General features: G+C 36.7%; 1 protein-coding gene across 9 annotated transcripts in view; it reads right to left on the bottom strand.

Annotated features, from left to right (window-relative positions):
* The window catches only part of WDR11 (WD repeat domain 11), a 55,357-nt gene that overhangs the window by 21,996 nt on the left and 12,444 nt on the right, over positions 1 to 20,917 (bottom strand). For 6 of the 9 annotated variants that reach the window (XM_012103030.5, XM_004020238.5, XM_060404766.1 and 3 more), the window contains 8 exons: positions 19,905 to 20,070; positions 19,388 to 19,502; positions 16,785 to 16,980; positions 16,390 to 16,493; positions 12,974 to 13,150; positions 9,950 to 10,034; positions 3,318 to 3,424; positions 1,298 to 1,373 (listed from right to left, as the gene is read on the bottom strand). In XM_012103030.5, coding sequence (XP_011958420.1) covers positions 1,298 to 1,373; positions 3,318 to 3,424; positions 9,950 to 10,034; positions 12,974 to 13,150; positions 16,390 to 16,493; positions 16,785 to 16,980; positions 19,388 to 19,502; positions 19,905 to 20,070 — 1,026 coding nt within the window. The remainder of the gene's footprint in view (positions 1 to 1,297; positions 1,374 to 3,317; positions 3,425 to 9,949; positions 10,035 to 12,973; positions 13,151 to 16,389; positions 16,494 to 16,784; positions 16,981 to 19,387; positions 19,503 to 19,904; positions 20,071 to 20,917) is intronic. The other 3 variants (XM_012103031.5, XM_012103032.4, XM_060404765.1) reach the window with 1 other exon arrangement.

Here is a 20,917-nt window from a genome sequence, read left to right as displayed (position 1 = left end):
AAAGCTAGAGTGTCTATACTAATCAGACAAATCAGACTTAAGCTTCTGAGAAAAGACAAACAGGTTATTTCAGTAATAAAGCAGCCAGTAACAACAAGATATAAGCATGGCAGTCAGTGGAACAGAAAACAGAAAACCACAAAGAAAATGAAAGAAGCCCAAAGGATTTTCTTTGAAACAGTTAACAAAATTGATTGACATAATTTGCTGATATACAGAGAACAAAGTAGTGATTACAATAGGGAAAGACACAGGGGAGAGGGTAAAATGGGTAAAGGAGATCAACTGTATGGAGACAGAAAATAAAATTTGGATGGTGAGCATATTGTAAAGCATAGATAATAGAAGTAGAAATATAGTGCTGTACACATGAAGCTTATATAATGTTATAAATAAATATGTCAAACTATTTTAGTGTATGAATAATTGAAAACTGAAATTAACAGAAGAAAATATATAATTTATAATAGCATCAAAGAAAAAGCAAAAAATAACTCACAAATGATGCACAGGACCTGTATACTGGAAACTACACAATATTATTGAAAGAAATTAAAGAAGAACTAAATAAGTAGAGAGATACACCATACTCATGAATCACTAAACTTGCTAAGATGTCAGTTCTTCCCCATGTTGATCCACAGATTCAATGCAATCACAATCAAAATCCCAGTAAGCTTTTATGATAAAACTGGTTGATTCTAAAATTTATATGGAAATGCAGAGATCCTCAAAAAGCTAAAGCAATGTTAAAAACAATTTCATTGTGCTTACTAATTCTTTCTTTGTTCTTCTGATTAGTTTTCAGTCAATCTCTGTTGTCAATGATTCTGCTTTACATATATTTTTCCTTGGAACAAAAATCTTCTAGAATTAGAGCTAAGTTATAAATAAGGAAAATGAGTTCTTTCACTCAATAAGCACATACTGCGGTAGAGGCTGAACAAAGAACTTCACCAAATAACTAACATTTCTTAGTGAGTAACAGGTACTTCCATCAATATAGCTATAGTTGAACAAAATGGGGTTACTCATTTTACCAATCTGATGAAATGTTAAGATTCAGATAAGTCATCTTGTCTTATGGTGACTTATCTGAATGGAGAATTAAAAGCAACAGCAACTTAATTTTGCAATTAAAATATTTTCTGTGATATAGCTGCACATCACAATTTGCTGCCACTAAGAAATTCTATGCACATGCATGCATATTCTCATTTCCTTAAAGATAAAAAAAAAAGAAAATGCTTGAGATTCCTTTGTGATAACACCAGATTTTTTTTAAGTTGACACTTACTTCAAATGAGATACTTTAATCATTTCGATGGGCGACTCATCATTACCTCGTTCACCACGGAAAGCAATGCTCCTGCCTTTAATTGTAAATATTAAACAAAATGTAAAAACAACACATGAAACACGTAAGAAACTAAAAGCTATACCAATGTAATTTGATCAGTGGTAACTTCTCGTCTCCTCCTCACTCCTCCATTTGCTTTAAGCTGTTTCTAATGATCTAAATTCAAAACTAAATCAAAAGTATTAAAAGACCAACACTGTATCACTTGCATTCAAATATCTACTTTATAAAAGGATATTTTCATTTTTTATAGAATTTCTTAACGCCCTTCTGTGGTACCTTTCAAATAATTTAATTTTAGAAATTTAGAAACATCAATTTCTAAAGTTCTAAGGCATTTATGGTAAAGCAATTATCTACTATAAAAACTACATTCAAAGTATTATAAACATTTTCCATGTTTACAAATATTAACTAATGGGGAAAACACTCTTTGAATAGATATTTAAGATTTCTTATCCCACGGGCAAAATACTCAACTACAATATTTTGACATGTTCCTCCAAAGGTCTCTATAAACTGAAATTGGGGAATATTAAGAATGAGTTAACAGCCAAAGAAGTTAAACAGTTTTCTACAACTAAAAAAAAATAAACAAGTTCTACCTTATGTTTGAAAAAATATTTTAATAGCATCTCCTAGATTTGCATTTACATTAAACAAAAGAGAGAAGAGACTCAATTCAAAGACAAATGGATGCCTACATGTCTCCCTGCTCTTCAAGGCCATCACACTGAATCTCACTAATATTATTCGCCAAACACACTGCACCCTTTCCTGGCTCTGCTAGTCTACTGGTCTCCTTAGAAGACAAGGCTGTAAAAATCTGTAATTTATGAACTTAAATGTCCTACCTAAAAAAAGTCCGTATCTTTTACTTAGAAATCTGTTCTTCATAAAGAAATCTGTGAAAGACAGATTTTGAGTTATCTAAGAGTTCTGAACCTGAGCTGATGGGAAAAATGCACAGGCATGTTTTTAGTGGATGATACTATAGGACAGCATTTATCCCTGGGCTACCACGTGACTGCAGTGACCAGTGTCAGTTTACCGACAAATCAGGAATGCAGGGGTACGGGTCACCAGGCAGGTCATTTCCAATTAGACTGGAGCAACACTGGACTAACAGGAGCTAAGTCTCTGAGGCTTAGTAACATACTCTGATACGTAAGAACTATAAATTGGAAACATGTATTGACAATACAAGGAAGCAACCATAAACATGATTTACTACACACACGTATAACTTTTGGTTGAAGCTACATACATTCATATTGCTAAGCCATTAAAAAAACTCCCCATAATTTTGTGGAAAAAAAAAATACTTGAAATCATTCCATGTGCTGTATAAAAAATAATATAAAACCTTCACCTTACTCTGCTTTTAAGTTCTTATTTTGAAACTCACTGGGTTGCAGGTTTTTAACAATTGTGAACAAGTTACTTTATTGGAATATTCCCTATTGTAATGCCTTTAAACTTCTAAATTAAGTTTTCCTACTAGTCAGCCAGAGAATATCAAAAGTTTCATAGCTGAGCATTTTACAACAATCCTTGTAAGATTTTTAAGGGTTTCCTGAAAAGGCCAAAATTTTTTTAAAAGATTCGAAAGAAGTGTAACTACAAAGATTTATTTTAAAACCGTACTTCTGGTTATCTGGAACAATGTACTTGGAAGTAGAACTGATATCCCATTTATGAATCTGTCCATTTGGGCTAATGGTACTCCATGGACTTGTGTTAGCACAATTTGCATACGAACAATGATGAATCTCTTCTAAGGCAATTATTATAGAGCAACCAAAAAATGAGTACATAAACATAAAATATATAAAAATGAATACATAAGAAAAAAATTCCAAGGTGAAAGAACTTGGAACACGTCTTCTAAATAGTAGCCTCTCTGATCAACATGATGGTACCATTTTAAATATTTTAATAGTCTAAATACACAAACCTGTTGGAAGATCAACCAGTTGAAGTTCATTTCTCACTAATCCCATGTTGTTTGGTGTTGAGGTAGCAAAAGAAAGAAAACCAGTTAAACTCGTCCATTCAATACCCCTATATAGAGAAATTAAACAAAGATTAAAATTCTTTGTTTGAAAATTTTATTTGAAAATTAAGTTTTTTCTATGTCCTAAATTTTATTATATAAGTTAATCAAAGAACAATATTAATATAATATCTGAGAATTATATATTTCCAACATGTAAAAAATTATTTCTAATTAAAACTTTATCTCCAAAAATAGCTCAGCTATCAGAAGTCATGGCATTAAAATGACTATTAAAATCTGGCAAAGAAGAGCACCAGATCATTGCCAAGAACTCCACTGTTTAAAACAAGTGGTATAGAAATATTCTGAGCAGACTGCTTAAAGTTAAGGACATGAAGGAACTTTATCAAATTTTATCAAAATTCCTAGCTGGTTAGGAAGCCAAAATTCCTGAAGAAATACAGACTGAACTGTTAGATTGGAAGTGGGTGAAAGCTCCAAACAGTTTATCAATTAAAGAATAGCACAAAATAAAAAAAATAAACATGTATTACAAGGCACTAACCTATCAACCTAATGCCCTGTGAGTCCCATTTCCTTGGGACTGGCAGTGTGAGTCCATGTTTTTTTTCACTGACATAACTGGCTTAACCATCAGTGGAAAATGAGGAGACTCAGGACATGTGAATTCGTCACAGTAGTCACAAAAAGAAGGGAGAAACACTATTATTACTCTATACTACTTACAAGGTAATGGGGTTTCCCTGGTGGCTCAGCAGTAAAGAACCCGCCTGCTGATACAGGAGACACAGGTTTGATCCCTGCCTTGGGAAGACGCCCCGTAGAAGGAAATGACAACTCATTCTAATACTCTTACCTGGGAAATTCCATGGACAGAGGGGCCTGGTGGGCTACAGTTCATGGGGTCACAAAGAGTCTCTACTACACAAGGTAGCAGAGCTGGCTGGGAGACAAGTCTAAACCTCTGTTCTATATGCAATTGCTCATCAGCACTTACAAGACAATATAATATCAATGGCTGCTTTCACAGTACAACGGCAGGGCTGAGGAACTGTGCCAGAAATTTTATGGCCTACAAAGCTTAAAATATTTGCCTTCTGTCCTTTATGGGAAATGCCTGCTGACTGATCTAATTTTTCCATGTCTACTCTAATTTGGAGGCTACTGCTCGAGTGAGCATGATTGCTCTGGCAACCTCTCACCTGCCCAAGAAAAGGTGTGATGGCTCCTGCGTCACATCCACGCTGCTCTCTCTGATTTTCAAAGCTACCCAGCAACACAGGTACCTCTCAGTCATCTGAACCTGTCTGCTATTTCAATAAGAGTAACTTTTTCTCACTGACCCCTCTGTATCTTATCTGTCTACTTGTCTTTTCTCAGAGGAGCAAAGATAATCCCAAGAGAACTGAAAATAACATTTGCAAGAGCTGGGAATTCCTGTTGTTATCAATTTATACCTCTTTAGATGTAAACCTGTGTTGAAACAATCAAATTAGAGTGCTGAAAACTGAGTACTCTTCAGGATTTTCATGCCTGGAGTGGCCCCTTCTCCTCCTCTCCTCGATCACTACCTAGTTCAAGTCCCAGCTCCAGCACTTACTGGCTCTCTGCTCCTCTACACCTCAGCTCCCTCCTCTGCTGTGCAGGGGTCCCAACACTGGGTGCATAAAGAAGGCCTAGCACAGAGTCTGTGCTGTACGGACTCATCATCACCATCAATTACTCTTTATTTTGAGATCTCTAACTCAAGCCGTGTTTTTTTTTTTTTTTTCATTAAGCCTCTCCATGAACTACACTCAAGCCACAGCCATAGTGCCTACAATCTAAGTTGGCTAATTGTTCATTGGAAGAGTCCCTTTGTCTCTTGTTTCTCTTTCTTTCCCCTAATGTGGAGTACTCATTAATTTTTCTATTTAGAGTGAGCACAATGAGAGAAGCAGCATTTTGGACTTCTGCTCTCTACATAAATCTGGTAGGTAATCAGATCTGTTTACCCACAGAAGCCTTAAGATATACTTTTCAAGTCTTGTTGATGGAAATCTGATACTCTGGTATAGTGATGCCACTATCTCTAGACAGGAAAAATTTCAGTCCTCTCACTTTTCAATTATTATGTTAAGGATACATCTGTTAAGTATCCCATAAATGCTGTTGCCATTGCTATTAAGTACCCAGGACATGTGACCAACTTGCCAGGCTAGGGAATACAGCTGCAAATGAGGCAGACTTAACTGCTGTCCTTCAAGAGCCCTGCGATCTAGCAGGAAAGAGAGATTATACAAGTGCATCTGGAGTTATCTATCACAAAAGGGAGCACTGACAAGTTTAATAGGAGCTTGCAGGAGTCACACAGAAATCTGGTCTCACGGGCGACACAGGGCTTCCTGGAGAAACATTAAAGCTGAGACTCAAAGGGCAAATAGGGTTTTGCCCGAGAGCCTGAAAAGCTGAGGAAACAGTGCAACTGACGGAGAAGCACTGCCCTAGACTGCGCTCTCTCAGGAGGGAGGAACCTGCCCTGGCAATCCAAGCACATGACAGCTACTCAGCAAATTCTGTCAGATTAAAAGAATGATGTCCAAAAAAGCCTACCACGCCTCCTTATGTTTCTAAGTGCCGTTCATACCCAGAGAAGGGCTTTCCCCACTGTTTACAGGCTGCCCCAGTGCTGAGGAGATAACAGAACATGGGGGGCTGCTTATTTATAATTGAGCACCACAAGTATATTGCTTGTGAACAGATTCCAGCAGCAGCTTGTATATCTGACTCCTATTGATCGACTAAAAAAAATAAAAATCACGTTGGACTTCAAAGTGTACGAGATAAGGAGGAGATTATTTCTCAAAAGAAAAGAATGAAAACTCTTGTTAAACTGCTGAGCACAACACTGCTCCCAGGATTAGAAAACCACTGTCCATCTAGGTTTAATCATACACTGAGCTCTATTAAAAATAACTTGTAAGAACTGTAGCTCATGTTCTGACTCAGATAATCTAAGTTGGTTTTGTAGCATTCCTCACTATTGAACAACTATAACCTTAAAATCTACCAACAGATGTTCAGGCTCTGGCTCTTACAGAGTCCCAAGTTCTACCTGCACTGGGGATGCTACACTGGCTACCTCCCAACACCAGGTAGTCTGAGGGGAGCACACACTTTCTGAAAAGCTTTGAAGTTCTATAATGATATGAAACTAACGTCTGCAAATTTACAGATGAACAAAATGGAGATCATTTTACTTTCCACAAATAACTCAATGTACTCAAAGCAATACTGAGTCCATCAGTGTTCTGATACCCATATACATTTTAACAGTTTTTGACAGTGAACATAGTATTGGGCTATATTATTGTAATTTTAGTCTACAGGACAAAGATACCAACTAATAATGTAAAAACTCTAATAATCTAAGAAAACCTATATGTACTACTCCACATTGTTTACTTCTAGGTATCTTCCACTGGATTATAAGCCTCCAAGATTTTGTCTGTTTACAGGCATAGAGAAGAGATTCAATATAGATTTCATATTTATAAAGTGTAACTGGTTAAAGCACCATGGTTTTGACAAACACACAGATATAAACTATCTATAGTTAGGTAGTCCCAGGCCATGTGTATGTGTAAGACTGAAGTACTTAAGATTAGGTGGTTTTAAAAAACACATTTAGTACAGGGTAGAAAAACCACCTTTTAAAAGTTGGCCTTTAATTTGCATATGAGTATCTAGAATGTTTTGGGTTTATTGCTAGTAAGTTGAACAATTTTTATAACACATCTGTGAAATTTTCATAATGGTTTTAATTATAATACTATAATTGCATTAATTGAAACACAAAGACACCAGTATTTTAGCATCCTCTTGAGCACCATCTCTGAATGTAAAATGTGAATTATCTTTAAAATAGCAATTAAGAGGAAAATTTATATTTAAAAAATGAGCATATTTACGAGATCATTCACAACACTAGCCTGACTGAGTAGCATACCCTTGAGAGTTATTTGGTACTCCAAGCAACACTTTATAAATAGTTTTTGTGTCAATAACAAATACTACCATAATGTGTTAAATCATGTTCTTAGTGACATCTACAACCTGAGCAATCCAGAATAACCATCTTACTTATAGCAAACAGCTCACTGATTAACTAGCTATTATGTCTTTATTAAAGGCTTCATATTGTGGTGATCATTTCACCACACATATAAGTATTATTACACTGTACATCTGAAACTAATATATCTTACTGTACCTCAATGTAAATAAATAAATAAGATTTCAGTGTTCAGAAAAAGATGAAAATGTGCTTGATTTCCCAGAAGCATGTACCAAATTCTTGGTATTAATCTTGGCTTAGTCAACACTTTTATCTTACTGCCAAACTGTTTACAATTAATCTATGTGAATTTTTTTATCTGAAGACCCAGCACAAGGATGCTACAAGCTCAGTTCTGAAGCCTAAAAGGCCTAGACTGAATTGCATATACCTTTTTCACAGATGACTCTATAATACTGTTCTTCTGTAAATTGGGAATAACAATAGTGCCTACTGCATAGAGCTGTAGTGAGCAATCAATAAAACAATGAAAGCAACGTATTAACATTTAACATAATCCTCAGAACAAGTATTGATTAAATGATGAGTTTTAACTCATTGCTGTTTGCCATAAAAGGGAACAATGCACTCAAATTCCAAGAGTGAGAGGAAATGTCAATACACATGGGAAAGAAAGGGAGAGAGAAGGAATCAGTGGCAGCAGAGACTACTGAAAGGAGAGAAGAAGATGACCAACAGTCTGAAAGGATCCCAACAGACACCTGATGCTTCTGAAGACATTATCCCCCATGTAGGTGTATTTAGGGAGATACTGGGGGGCGGGGGGAATAGCATAAAGTGGCGATAAACAGTCACTTAGGCTGTACTGAAAGATCATGCATTTGAAAGATTAAATCAACATTAACTCTCAGAAAGTGAAGAGGAACTAAAAAGCCTCTTGATGAAAGTGAAAGAGGAGAGTGAAAAAGTTGGCTTAAAGCTCAACATTCAGAAAACGAAGATCATGGCATCTGGTCCCATCACTTCATGGGAAATAGTTGGGGAAATAGAGGAAACAGTGTCAGACTTAATTTTGGGGGGCTCCAAAATCACTGCAGATGGTGACTGCAGCCATGAAATTAAAAGATGTTTACTCCTCGGAAGGAAAGTTATGACCAACCTAGATAGCATATAAAAGGAGAGATATTACTCTGCCAACAAAGGTCCGTCTAGTCAAGGCTATGGTTTTTCCAGTGGTCATGTATGGATGTGAGAGTTGGACTGTGAAGAGCGCTGAGAGCCAAAGAATTGATGCTTTTGAACTGTGGTGCTGGGGAAGACTCTTGCAAGTCCCTTGGACTGCAAGGAGATCCAACCAGTTCATCCTAAAGGAGACCAGTCTTGGGTGTTCATTGAAAGGACTGATGTTGAGACTGAAACTCCAATACTTAGGCCACCTCATGTGAAGAGTTGACTCACTGGAAAAGACTCTGATGCTGGGAGGGATTGGGAGCAGGAGGAGAAGGGGACGACAGAGGATGAGATGGCTGGATGGCATCACCAACTTGATGAACATGAGTTTGGGTGAACTCTGGGAGTTGGTGATGGACAGGGAGGCCTGGCGTGCTGCAATTCATGGGTTCGCAAAGCGTCAGACACGACTGAGCGACTGAACTGAACTGAATTCAGAAACTTCCATCACAATCAGAAATTGTGATACTTCAAGCACTGACCCTTCCCATTTAGAAAATGCATTTATTCAGAATAATGTGTACGCTAAGGGTTCACTAAGAATTTTAATATATACATGAGGCCTATAATTTATATAATGCACAGAAGTAAGAAAATAGCCTGATACATCTGTTCCAAAATCATCCAAAAATAACCGAAAATTAATAAATTTATATTTTACATGTGTAACTTTATAATCCATCATTACCAGGGCAAAGAAAATAATATAGTCATGTGATCAGAAAAATAATGCTATGGAGCAGGTAGGTATGTACTTTTTTATTTTTATTGGAGTGGTATATAATACTTTAAAACATGAAGCAAGAGGCTTCCTTCTGTCCTGTTAGCCTTCCCTCAGATACCTCTGCATTCAAAGAGCTCATGAAACAGCTCATATATCAAATGAAAGAATAAATGAGATTAATTAAAAATTAAAGTGACTTTACTCAAATTTTTCATCAGAAGTCCTACTATAAGATCTTTACAGAAATGGAAAAAAACTATATAAACTGGAACAAGGGAAGAGAATTATATCCAGTAAGAAAATAGCCTAGACCTTAGGAGAAATAAATACGATGCAGAAATAAAGTGAGAAAAAATTCTTCACTGAATTAAGGTCCTCTATGACGTAAACAATTAGTACTCATCCTTGATGAACACAGCCATTAGTTGGACAAGAATATCTATTATTCAAAGCTTTCAGTCAAATAATCACTGCAGAGTATTCCGTGTAGAAAATTCCATAAGAACTTTTTTGATATTACATATGTTTATGAGCTCAATATCCCAATGACAGACTCACTTGACTTCACATGAATGGATGCTTAACTCCTTGTGCAGCAGCCCACTGGTGAGATGGTACACCAGGATGGAACCATTGCTTGTACCTATCAAAATGACATGATAGAGGAGATTTAATCTAGTGGAAGTTTCATATCTAACAAAAGTCTTCTCTCAAGATTTCAATCATTTTAAAACATCTATCTTTTATAAAAGGAACCTAAGGTAGGTGTGAAGGAAGAGTATATTTCTCTGTCTTCCCTCTTTTCAAAAATGGGTCTAATCTCACAGACTCTGTGCTGTGTTGTAATTAGTCACTCAGTCGTGTCCACCTCTTTGCGACTCCATGGACTGGAGCTCTCTAGGCTCTCTTGTCCATAGGATTTGCCAGGCAAGAATACTGGAGTGAGTTGCCATGCCCTCCTCCAGACAGGCTTCTCATCCTATGGATCAAACCCAGGTCTCCCACATTGCAGGCAGATTCTTTACCATCTGAGCCACCAGGGAAGCCCAAGAATACTGAAATAAGTAGCCTATCTCTTCTCTAGGGTATCTTCCGAACCCAGGAATCGAACCAGGGCCTCCTGTATTGCAGGCAGATTCTTTACCAGCTGAGCTACTAGGGAAGTTCCATGGACTCTGTAATCTTACCTAAACCCAGAAACAGCAAAATCTAATTCAATACACATAAAATTTGATGCACTCTCTTAAGCTTTTTGAATGTTTATTATAACTGGTCCTCAAAAACACAACCGTGCAGAACTCTTCTTTACAAAGATTGTTTGCTCTGTCTTTAACATTAAATACATCATAAAGCGATGATAAAGTACAGTGGCTAACTGTGGATTTTACAGTTAAAGAAGCCAAAGTTTAAGCCCTGGCTCTGCCCTACACTCTTGCAGTTTTCTTGCCTGCACTGCAAATCTATTTATTCATTGGAGATTAAATGAGAAACGTATGTGTAAAACACTTAGTACAACATTCAGCACCATGTAAGGATATGATTATTATTATTACTGTAATCACTGTATTATGATTTGTAGTGATCATTATACCTAAAGCTTTTCACAGTCTCATGTAATCGGTCTAAAATTTAATTAGAAGGGACACGGCCACTTGAGAAAGTAATATTTTCTTCAGAAATTAATGTTTCAGCCCTTAATATGTTTTCATAAGTGAAGCAAGAAAAGTGAACAATGTTAGTGGTTGCACAATCACTTTCTCATTACATATGACTGAAAGAATTAATGGATTTATACAAAGCAACAGATTGTAGAAATAATAATATAATAATGTGAAAGTGAAAGAAAAAGTCACTCAGTTGTGTCTGACTCTTTGCGACCCCATGGACTATATAGTCCATGGAATTCTCCAGGCCAGAATACTGGAGTGGGTCGCCTTTCCCTTCTCCAGGGGATCTTCCCAACCCAGCATTTTTAAAAATGCTAGGCAAATTCCAATCTTGGCTAACTTGCTGGATAAAGCTTCAGAAATTTCTTGTAAAACTATTTGAGAGAAATATGGTATTATAACTTTATATTTATTACCTATGCCACAATATCTTCTAGTTCTAGTCCTGAGAAAATATCTAAATTACTCAAACTTTTCAATTAGCAAATGTTCAAAATAATTATATGATTTCTATATTCTGCACATTTTGATGTTGAAACTATGATTTACAGGCCCTAGAAGGAGAAGTAAATCCAGCTGAGCTCTGTTTGTGTTTCCTAATAACTCTGCAAGACTTCAGGCACATATATTTTTCGCTTTTACTTTGCTATTATACTAAATTCAATAAATGCTTGCTATTCACTATATACCACTATAATATAGCTTATTCTACAATGGAAATCTCAGATTCTGATCAACTCTTATTACCTCACTATCTCAAGACATAATTTTCACCAAGAAATTAATAAAATCCTAATTGACAAATTAGGTATTCTGACATTCAGAGACATACATTCTATATACATTGACAAATTCCAACTGAAATTTCAATAAGAGGTTTAATATGAATCAATAGTTTCTAGAGCAAAAATTAAACATCTATCTGTATTTATATAAATCTGGATACCTATAAGCACAGATCACCGAATCTTAAATTCAAATCACTTTCAAAAAATGATAATGGAAAAAAATGTGGAAATAACAGTACCACCAAACAGTAATACTCAAATGAGCCATTAGGTCTCACAAGCCAGCCACTGAGCTAAGACAGAAGGGCTGCAAGATACATGTGATCAGATTTTCATTTTAGGAAAAAAAACAAAAGAATCACATATCACTTGTTTAGAGAACTGGGAAAAAACAGAAGTCAAACCAATAGCTTCTTAAGAAAAGTAATGACAATTTCAAACAAATATTCTATTTTTCAAAATTTCAGAGAAATGAATTTTTAACCTTATATACTTAAAAGCAAATTAAAATTGGGTTTTCTCTGTAAAAGAAACCAGGTTAATCATATTACCATGAAATTACTGTGACAGTAAGCTGAAACCCAGACCAATTTTTAAAAAATCTAAAACATAAAAATTGCAATTTCAACCCAGAAGGCAAATTTTTAGTTTACAAACACAAGAGCCACTTTGAACAAAATAAAACCAGATTTAACCTGGTTAATTTGCTACCAATTCGTAGCAAATATAGATTCTTGCTGTTACTAAATATTAACTTTGACCACATTATTAGTTAACAAAAACTCAAAACAAAATGACGTGTACAGGAGAGCTTGAGATGGTCCAAGAAAAGACAAGCAGTCTGGTTTCAGCATCACACAGGAACTACCCTCCTGACCTTTCAGAAACACATCCATGGTGTCAGAATCTCTGTCATCTGCCACCAGTGAATGAGTAACTGTTGTGATTTAAAAAGATTAACAGGAGAGGGGAAAAAAGCATTTCAAGATGAGTATTTACACAATTTCATGGAGCTTCTTCCTCCATTTAAAGCATTCTAAAGGAGAATACAGGCTTTTCTAATAATCAGGAAACTTTAATGTATTAAAAATGTAAAATAGACATTAAGAGTTAAAACAAGAACTCACCAACAGCAAGCAACGGCTGATACATCTTGATGTTTTTTGTGGTCAATGGGGGGCACATCCGGATAGCGAACTGTGGGGAGGGCAGTCCTGAGAGCAGACCTGTTAGCAGGAACTTGAGCTGCACTTCCTGCAGAACGGAGCCTTTGGGATGTTCTTCCCCAGCAACTGCACTCTGCCCTGGTTTGTGATAAAACAAACAACAAAAAAATACATTAACTGCAACATATGCCGATCTTAAAATCTAAAGGAACTTCACAGTGGAAGTACTCTTCAGATGTCAAGTAACACTCTGGGGGTGTAGCTATACACTGGGTCTTATTTAGCTACGGGACTTAATTTGCATCATCTAATATCTCAAAGGTTAAATTACTCCAGAGTATTGCTATCCATAATGCAGGGGCCTTGGTCTTCTAAGAAACACTGTTTTAGCCAAAGTTGCTGGCTTCAGGGCATCAAAGGCAAATCGAGAAGGACTAGGGTTAGAGAACAGTTTCTGTACATGACAGATTATAGCATATTCCTGTCTCACTGCCTTCCTTAAGGGTTATGTTTTGATTTGATGCTCTTTAAAGTGCACATAAAATTGGTAATCACAAATAGGTTCAAAGAGCTCAAACCAGTCAAACCTAAAGGAAATCAACTCTGAATATTCACTGCAAAGACTGATGCTGAAGCTGAAGCTCCAATACCTTGGCGACCCGATGCGAAGAGTTGACTCACTGGAAAAGACCCTGATGCTGGGAAAGATTGAGGGCAGGAGGAGAAGGGGATGACAGAGGATGAGAAGCCTAGGTGGAATCACCAACTCAATGGACATGAGTTTGAGTAAACTCAGGGAGATAGTGAAGGACAGGGAAGCCTGGCTTTTTGCAGTCCATGGGGTCACAGTCAGACGTGACTTTGCAACTGAACGACAACAAAATGTGACAACAAAGAGTGCGGCAAAATTGAAACTTTAACTCACTGATAAGGGTTTAAAATATTTCTTCCTTTGTATGTGTTAAGTTGCTTCAGTCCTGTCCAACTCTCTCTGACGCTATGGACTACAGCCCACCAGGCTCCTCTGTCCATGGCATTCTCCAGGCAAGAACACTACAGTGGGTTGCCATGTCCTTCTCCAGGGGATCTTCCCACCCAGGGATCGAACCTGTGTCCCTTTTGTCTCCTGCACTGGCAGACAGGCTCTTTACCACTAGCACCACCAAAAGCCTGGGATAAAGTTTTCACACAAGAATACGTGTGAGTGTATGTGCATGTGTGTTTATCACAGGTGGTGCTACTGGTAAACAATCCACCTGTCCATGCAGAAGACACGAGAGATGCAGGTTCAACCCCCTGGGTCGGAAAGATTCCCTGGAGTAGCAAATGGCATCCCACTCCAGTATTCTTGCCTGGAAAATTCCATGGGCAGAAAAGCCTGGCTGGCTACAGTCTACAGGGTGACAAAGAGTTGGACAAGACTGAGCACAAGCACAAATTAGTGCATGTGTGTGTACATATATATATGTACACACACATATACACATATTGTGAAAAGGAAAAACGTAAATAATTATTTAGAGTGGGTGATGGGATTCTAAACAAACCTCTTAAACCCGTCAAGTTGTTTTAGTAAAATGCTATTATAAAATCAGTAAGATATACACAAAAAAAGGATCAATCTGAATAAATGATCCCTTAGGATAAGCCATACAACTGATACTCATTTTTAGTAACAAAGATGGGGTCTAAAGCAATGGCAACAAGTAGGTGCCATGTTTACCAACTTTTGGCAGCTTAGAGCTGATTCCAGGAAACTGCATATTTCTCATCCAGCATTTTCTACGTGAAGTGATTCACAAAGTAGGGCAGATTAGGCCTTAATAAGCAACAGCCTTTATTCAATGAATATAAATCAGACCTCTGTACTTAACTGAATTGCTTTCAATTATCACTAAGTACATAGTGAATTTCAAATTAAAAGTTTAATTTAAAGTTTTAATTAAAATGTTTTCAAGTAACAAAGATTTAATTATTTAATACTTTCAAATCAACAACATTGTCAAGAACTGCTATACAATCTGTACCATTCTGTCCCCCCAAAAATGTAATTTATATCACTTAGATACCTAAACAGCATAAAATTTCAAACTCCTATGGGCTTCATATTACTGATTAGTTCTGTGCATGTGTGTTCATAATTCTTTTCACTTTAATAGTTTATATTAAGTGAAGACAGGGTCAATTAACTCAGAAAATTATGTTACTGATAAAATAAATTTTGCAAAACAATTATGTGTCTGAACTTCTTCATAGGGATTTATGTTTGAAAGGCGAAAAGAAAAAATTTTAAGTATGTAAGTTAGCATCAGTGAGCACAAAGAGTCCAAAACTGGCAGGAATTATGAGAATACCAGGGTATGGAGAGGTCAGACCTTGCTTTGCTCACAGTGAAGCAGCCAGGATTAAAGGCCATGGCCAAGAAGCAGACTCCAGACTGGGATGATTATGACCACATTTCCACTGACTGGCTGTGTACTTTGGGGCAAGTTTTTTAATCTCTCCTGGTCTTAGTTCCCACATATATAAAATGGAAATAATAATAATAGTACCTAGTCCGCAGGGTTGTTGAGGTATTAAGTAGAGAATTTGGCACAGCATTTAATATAGTACTAAGCCCCCAATAAGTGTCATCTCTGATTAAGATCAATAAGCTAACGCTCTTCTTTCTAGTATATCATTTATCTTCATAGCATTTAAACAAACAAAAAGAAACCTAGTAAATAATGTCCATGTTTAATTACATTATGGAATAACAAATAATGGTAAAGAAAATCCTTTATAAACCACTGGCCACAATTTTAAGTGAATTACATGTCAACTCTGTTTGTCATATTTATAATTCCTAGTTGTCTAATATTTGAAATCACCAACCCTCATTCTTCCTTGACTATATTCTGGCTCTATAATAACTAGATAAGTCTGAAATAATATTTTATTTGCAAATAAATATTTGGTGAAAGTAAGAATTCCCAACATAAATATAAGAAAATATAAGTCAAGAAGATGATTTTTTTCTAATATTGCTCAGTTAATTATTTCTTCAATAACTATTTATTGTACATCTAGAATGGGCTACACCCTGTGCTGAGTGCTGGGGATGCAAGGCTGAGTTAAGCTCTGTCCCACCCTTGTGGTGCGTATAACCTACGGGAAGAAACAGACAAGTAAAATCACGATGACAATCGGCAGATAACTATTAGGGACCACATAAATTTTATTTTATACCCCTCTGGTTTATTCAGAAAAGAACGAAGCTACATTTTAGTTTTCTGAAGTACTAACTTTAATAGTAACAACAATTACTGACTATTAATTTTGTCCTTCAAAAAGTATACCTAACATGGAAATCAGAAGGGGAAAAAAAAGTGGCTTACCAATCATGTTATCTAAGGAGAGGTCTGGGAGTTTATTCTGTAGGATTCCTCCAGGAATTCCACAGAAAGACACTGGTGAATATAGAGGTGACAGGCCAGAACTGCTGCAAAGATATAATAATTAGACAGTTCTTACATGTTTACAGTCTGCATCATATGTTAGTAACTCAAACTACTAACTTTCGATCATAGTATTCTATCCATTTGTTACACTAATCATTAATCTAAACCACAAGTGAAATATCTCTAGCAGGTTTACATAATCCACTTATAATCTAATGTCTAAATATTTTTTACAGAAAAAGGCCTTGCTATTTTTATATGATTCTGGCAATCTTAAAAAGGCAGGGGGGAAGCAAAGCAAAACAAAAAAGAGATCCTATTGGTTCATTTACCTGCTCCGTGAATTCCGATTACAAACAGCCGACTTCAGTTCCCATATCATGACCCTCCCATCGCTCACTATGAGGGCAGCTGCATTCTCATTAACCGGACAACACACCATACTGAAGGGACGGACAGTTTTTGTCACCCTGATTGCATCACACTGGCTTCGTAGGTCATAGGTAAGCTCCTGGACAGGATCTGGATCTTAACAAGAGTATTGTTTTCTTTAAATATTAGAAAGCAACCATATTCATGTCACTGCTACTTGTTTCAAAGTAAATAATACCACAATCAAAAAGAACATCATCCCTTCAACTAAAGCAAAGTTTGTCAAAAATGGCTTCCCTTGTTTACAATTACTAATTTCTTCAGGATATAAGACAATTAACTTAGTGACTGTCCACACCAAGTTTAATGTCCAAAACAGCAATTATCAAAATAGATTATTTAATATTTTTTAAATGAAGAAAATCTTTCAAAAAAAGACCAACAGATATATGATTAAATAATGAACAGCCCACTTGTAGCCTATCATAATTTCCTGTGCTCTGCATCACAATGGTGTGATCACTCACCTAGAGCCAGACATCCTAGAATGCAAAGTCAAGTGGGCCTTAGAAGGATCACTATGAACAAATCTAGTGGAGGTGACAGAATTCCAGCTGAGCTATTTCAAATTCTAAAAGATGATGCTGTGAAAGTGCTGCACTTAATATGCCAGCAAATTTGGAAAAAGCAGTGGCCACAGGACTGGAAAAGATCAGTTTTCATTCCAATCCCAAAGAAAGGCAATGCCAAAGAATGCTCAAACTACCACACAATTGTACTCATCTCACACACTAGCAAAGTAATGCTCAAAATTCCCAGGCCAGGCTTCAATAGTACATGAACCGAGAACTTCCAGATATTTAAGCTGGATTTAGAAAGGGCAGAGGAACCAGAGATCAAATTGCCGACATCCACTGAATCATAGAAAAAGCAAGAGAATTCCAGAAAAACATCTACTTCTGTTTCATTGACTATGTGAAAGCCTTTGACTGTGTGGATCACAACAAACTGCGGAAAATTCTTAGAGATGGGAATACCAGACCACCATACGTGCCTCCTGAGAAATCTGTATGCAGGCCAAGAAGCAACAGTTAGAACCAGACATGAAACAAGAAACTGGTCCCAAATTGGGAAAGGAGTACATCAAGGCTGTATATTGTCACCCTGCTTATTTAACTTATATGCAGAGTACATCATGTGAAATGTTGGGCTGGATGAAGCCTAAGCTGTAATCAAGACTGGCGGGAGAAGAATCAATAACCTCAGATATGCAAATGACACCATCCTTATGGCAGAAAGCGAAGAGGAATTAAAGAGCCTCTTGATGAAAGTGAAAGAAGAGAGTGAAAAAGATGGCTTAAAACTCAACATCTAAAAAATGAAGATCATGGCACCCAGTCCCATCGCTTCATGGCAAATAGATGGGGAAACAATGGAAACAGTGTCAGACTTTATTTTCTTGGGCTCCACAATCACTGCAGATGGTGACTGCAGCCATGAAACTAAAAGAAGCTTACTCCTTGGAAGGAAAGTTATGACCAACCTAGATAGCGTATTAAAAAGCAGAGACATTACTTTACTGAAAAGGTCCATCTAGTCAAAGCTATGGTTTTTCCAGTAGTCACGTTATGGATGTGAGAGTTGGACCATAAAGAAGGCTTAGCACTGAAGAATTGATGTTTTTGAACTATAGTGCTGGAGAAGACTCTTGAGAGTCCCTTGGACAGAAGGGAGATCAAACCAGTCAATGATAAGGGAAATCAGTACTGAATATTCATTGGAAGGACTGATGCTGACACCAAAGCTCCAATACTTTGGCCACCTGATGCAAAGAACTGACTCACTAGAAAAGACCCTGATGCTGTGAAAGATTGAAGGTGGGAGGAGAAGGGGAGAACAGAGGATGAGATGGCTGGATGGCATCACCGACTCTATGGACATGAGTTTGAGCAAGCTCCGGCAGTTGGTGATGGACAGGGAAGCCTAGCATGCTGCAGTCCATGGGGCTGCAAAGAGTCGAACATGACTGAGCGACCAAACTGAAGAGTAAGCCTAAAAAAATTGTATTTTACAAAAGATGTGAAAGTCACTTTCACCTTTACATAGCACATCATTCCATAAAGACATCAGTTTTATTCTCCAGGATAAGATTGGAAAAGACAGCTGAATGCCCTGAGGACTTATTACCCTCTGTCACTTTACCATAAAGTGACACAGGTTTAAGACATTCCTTGCTAAAGCAGAAGAAAAGTCAAAGGGGTGTAATAATAAAGGTATATACAAGGTTGGACTTGTGTAAAAGAAATAGTCACAAAAGATAACATGTGCTTGGCTCATGGATACAGTCAAAAAGGGATTACAAAATCCTACTATTTTTGCTGCATACAGGAGGTGCACTGTTATAATACCCAGAGATTATCTTGGGTTTGTGCTTTCTTATGTCTCATACTATAACTGGGATTATCATTAACTCCATGCTTTGGCTAGTATTTGCCACATAAAGCTTTAAAAAAATAATTCTGAAAAAAAAATAAGTGAACATTATTGTGAGATACAAACTTACCTGGTTCCTCATTTGAAGTGGTGAAAATACTACTGTAAGATCTTCGAACACGTAAGGTTATACAACCATTTTCATGTAGGCAAAATAAACCATCACGTTGAAAGCAGGGAATTACCTTTAAATAGACGATGTATTTATTTTTTAAAACCATAGATTTTAAAATTATATATACAGTGAGACTCATAAACTCATATTTACAGAATATGGGCAAAAAAACAAAAACACAAAAGCACACATATAATCCCCTAATCCATCAATCCTGAAAAATTTGTCTTTATTCGTGTAACTTAAATAGTTCAGTATCTATCTCCAGATCTGTCAGAAGAATTTCTAGGGTTAAATCAAACCAATCAGAAGTCCAGAAAAATAAGGAATGTAAAATAACATTGTCAATCTTTAAATAAAAAGAAAAGAAGTGAAACTAAGGACTTTTGCAAGACTATGCAAAAGTATAGATTATTTTCTCTATATAATTCATAATCAACTTTTGGTGATGTAATTTGTAAGCTGTAGATACCTGCAGAAAAGGAACTCCTGTTCGCTCTATTGCAATCACACCCACTGTCTGATTCACCTCAAGATCAAGGATTAAAATCTCACGAGGATAGAGCAGCAACATGTGATTCCTTTTGGAAGGCAGGTATGCCAACTGAAGGCAATCATTGAGAGTTATGAATTCTGCACTGGAAAAAGTAAACATTTACTTCAGGCATCAAGAAATGAGTCAGACTCACACATGAACATATGTACAAAACAGATGTAGACCCACAGACACAAAAACAAACTTATGGTTACCAAAGGTGGGGTGGCTGTGAGGGAGGGATAAATTAAGAGTTTGGGATTAGCAGATACAAACTACTCTATATAACATAAACAAGGTCCTACTATATGGCTCAAGGAACTAGATTCAATATCCTATAATAAACCACAATGGAAAAGAATATGAAAAAGAACAGTAACATGTATAACTGAATCACTTTGCTGAGTGTGTGTGCATGTGTGCACGCACGCGCTGAGTCACTCACTCAGTCGTGTCTGACTCTTTGCAATCCCATGAACAGAGGAGCCTGGCAGGCTATAGTTCCTGGGGTTCTCCAGGCAAGAATACTAGAGTGGGTTGCCATTCCCTTCTCAGGGGATCTTCCCAACCCAGGGATAGAACCCATGTCTCTTGCATTGCAGGCAGATTCTTTACTGTCTGAGTCACTAGGGAGGCTCCATATAATATAATATGTATAAGTGAATCACTTTGCTGTATATCAGGAACTAACACAGCATTGTAAATCAACTACACTTCAATTTTTAAAAATGAATCAGATTTTATTCATATCAGAAAAAGCTAAAAAAGGATTGAATTTTGTACTTTTCATATAATAACCATCAACGATAATGTACAACTGTCTCCTGAAATAACCAACATGAGCTAGCATCTAAATATTAGATCTCTCCTTTGTGCCAAAATCCAAATTATGACAATAACACTAGATAGATAGGCTGGAGAGATATGTTTCTAAATCACTGAAAGTTTAA

This window comes from Ovis aries, chromosome 22 (genome assembly GCF_016772045.2).
Source record: "Ovis aries strain OAR_USU_Benz2616 breed Rambouillet chromosome 22, ARS-UI_Ramb_v3.0, whole genome shotgun sequence".
NCBI lineage: Eukaryota > Metazoa > Chordata > Mammalia > Artiodactyla > Bovidae > Ovis > Ovis aries.
Note: the sequence above shows the minus strand (reverse complement) of the source record. Positions and strands in the feature narration are given on the sequence as shown.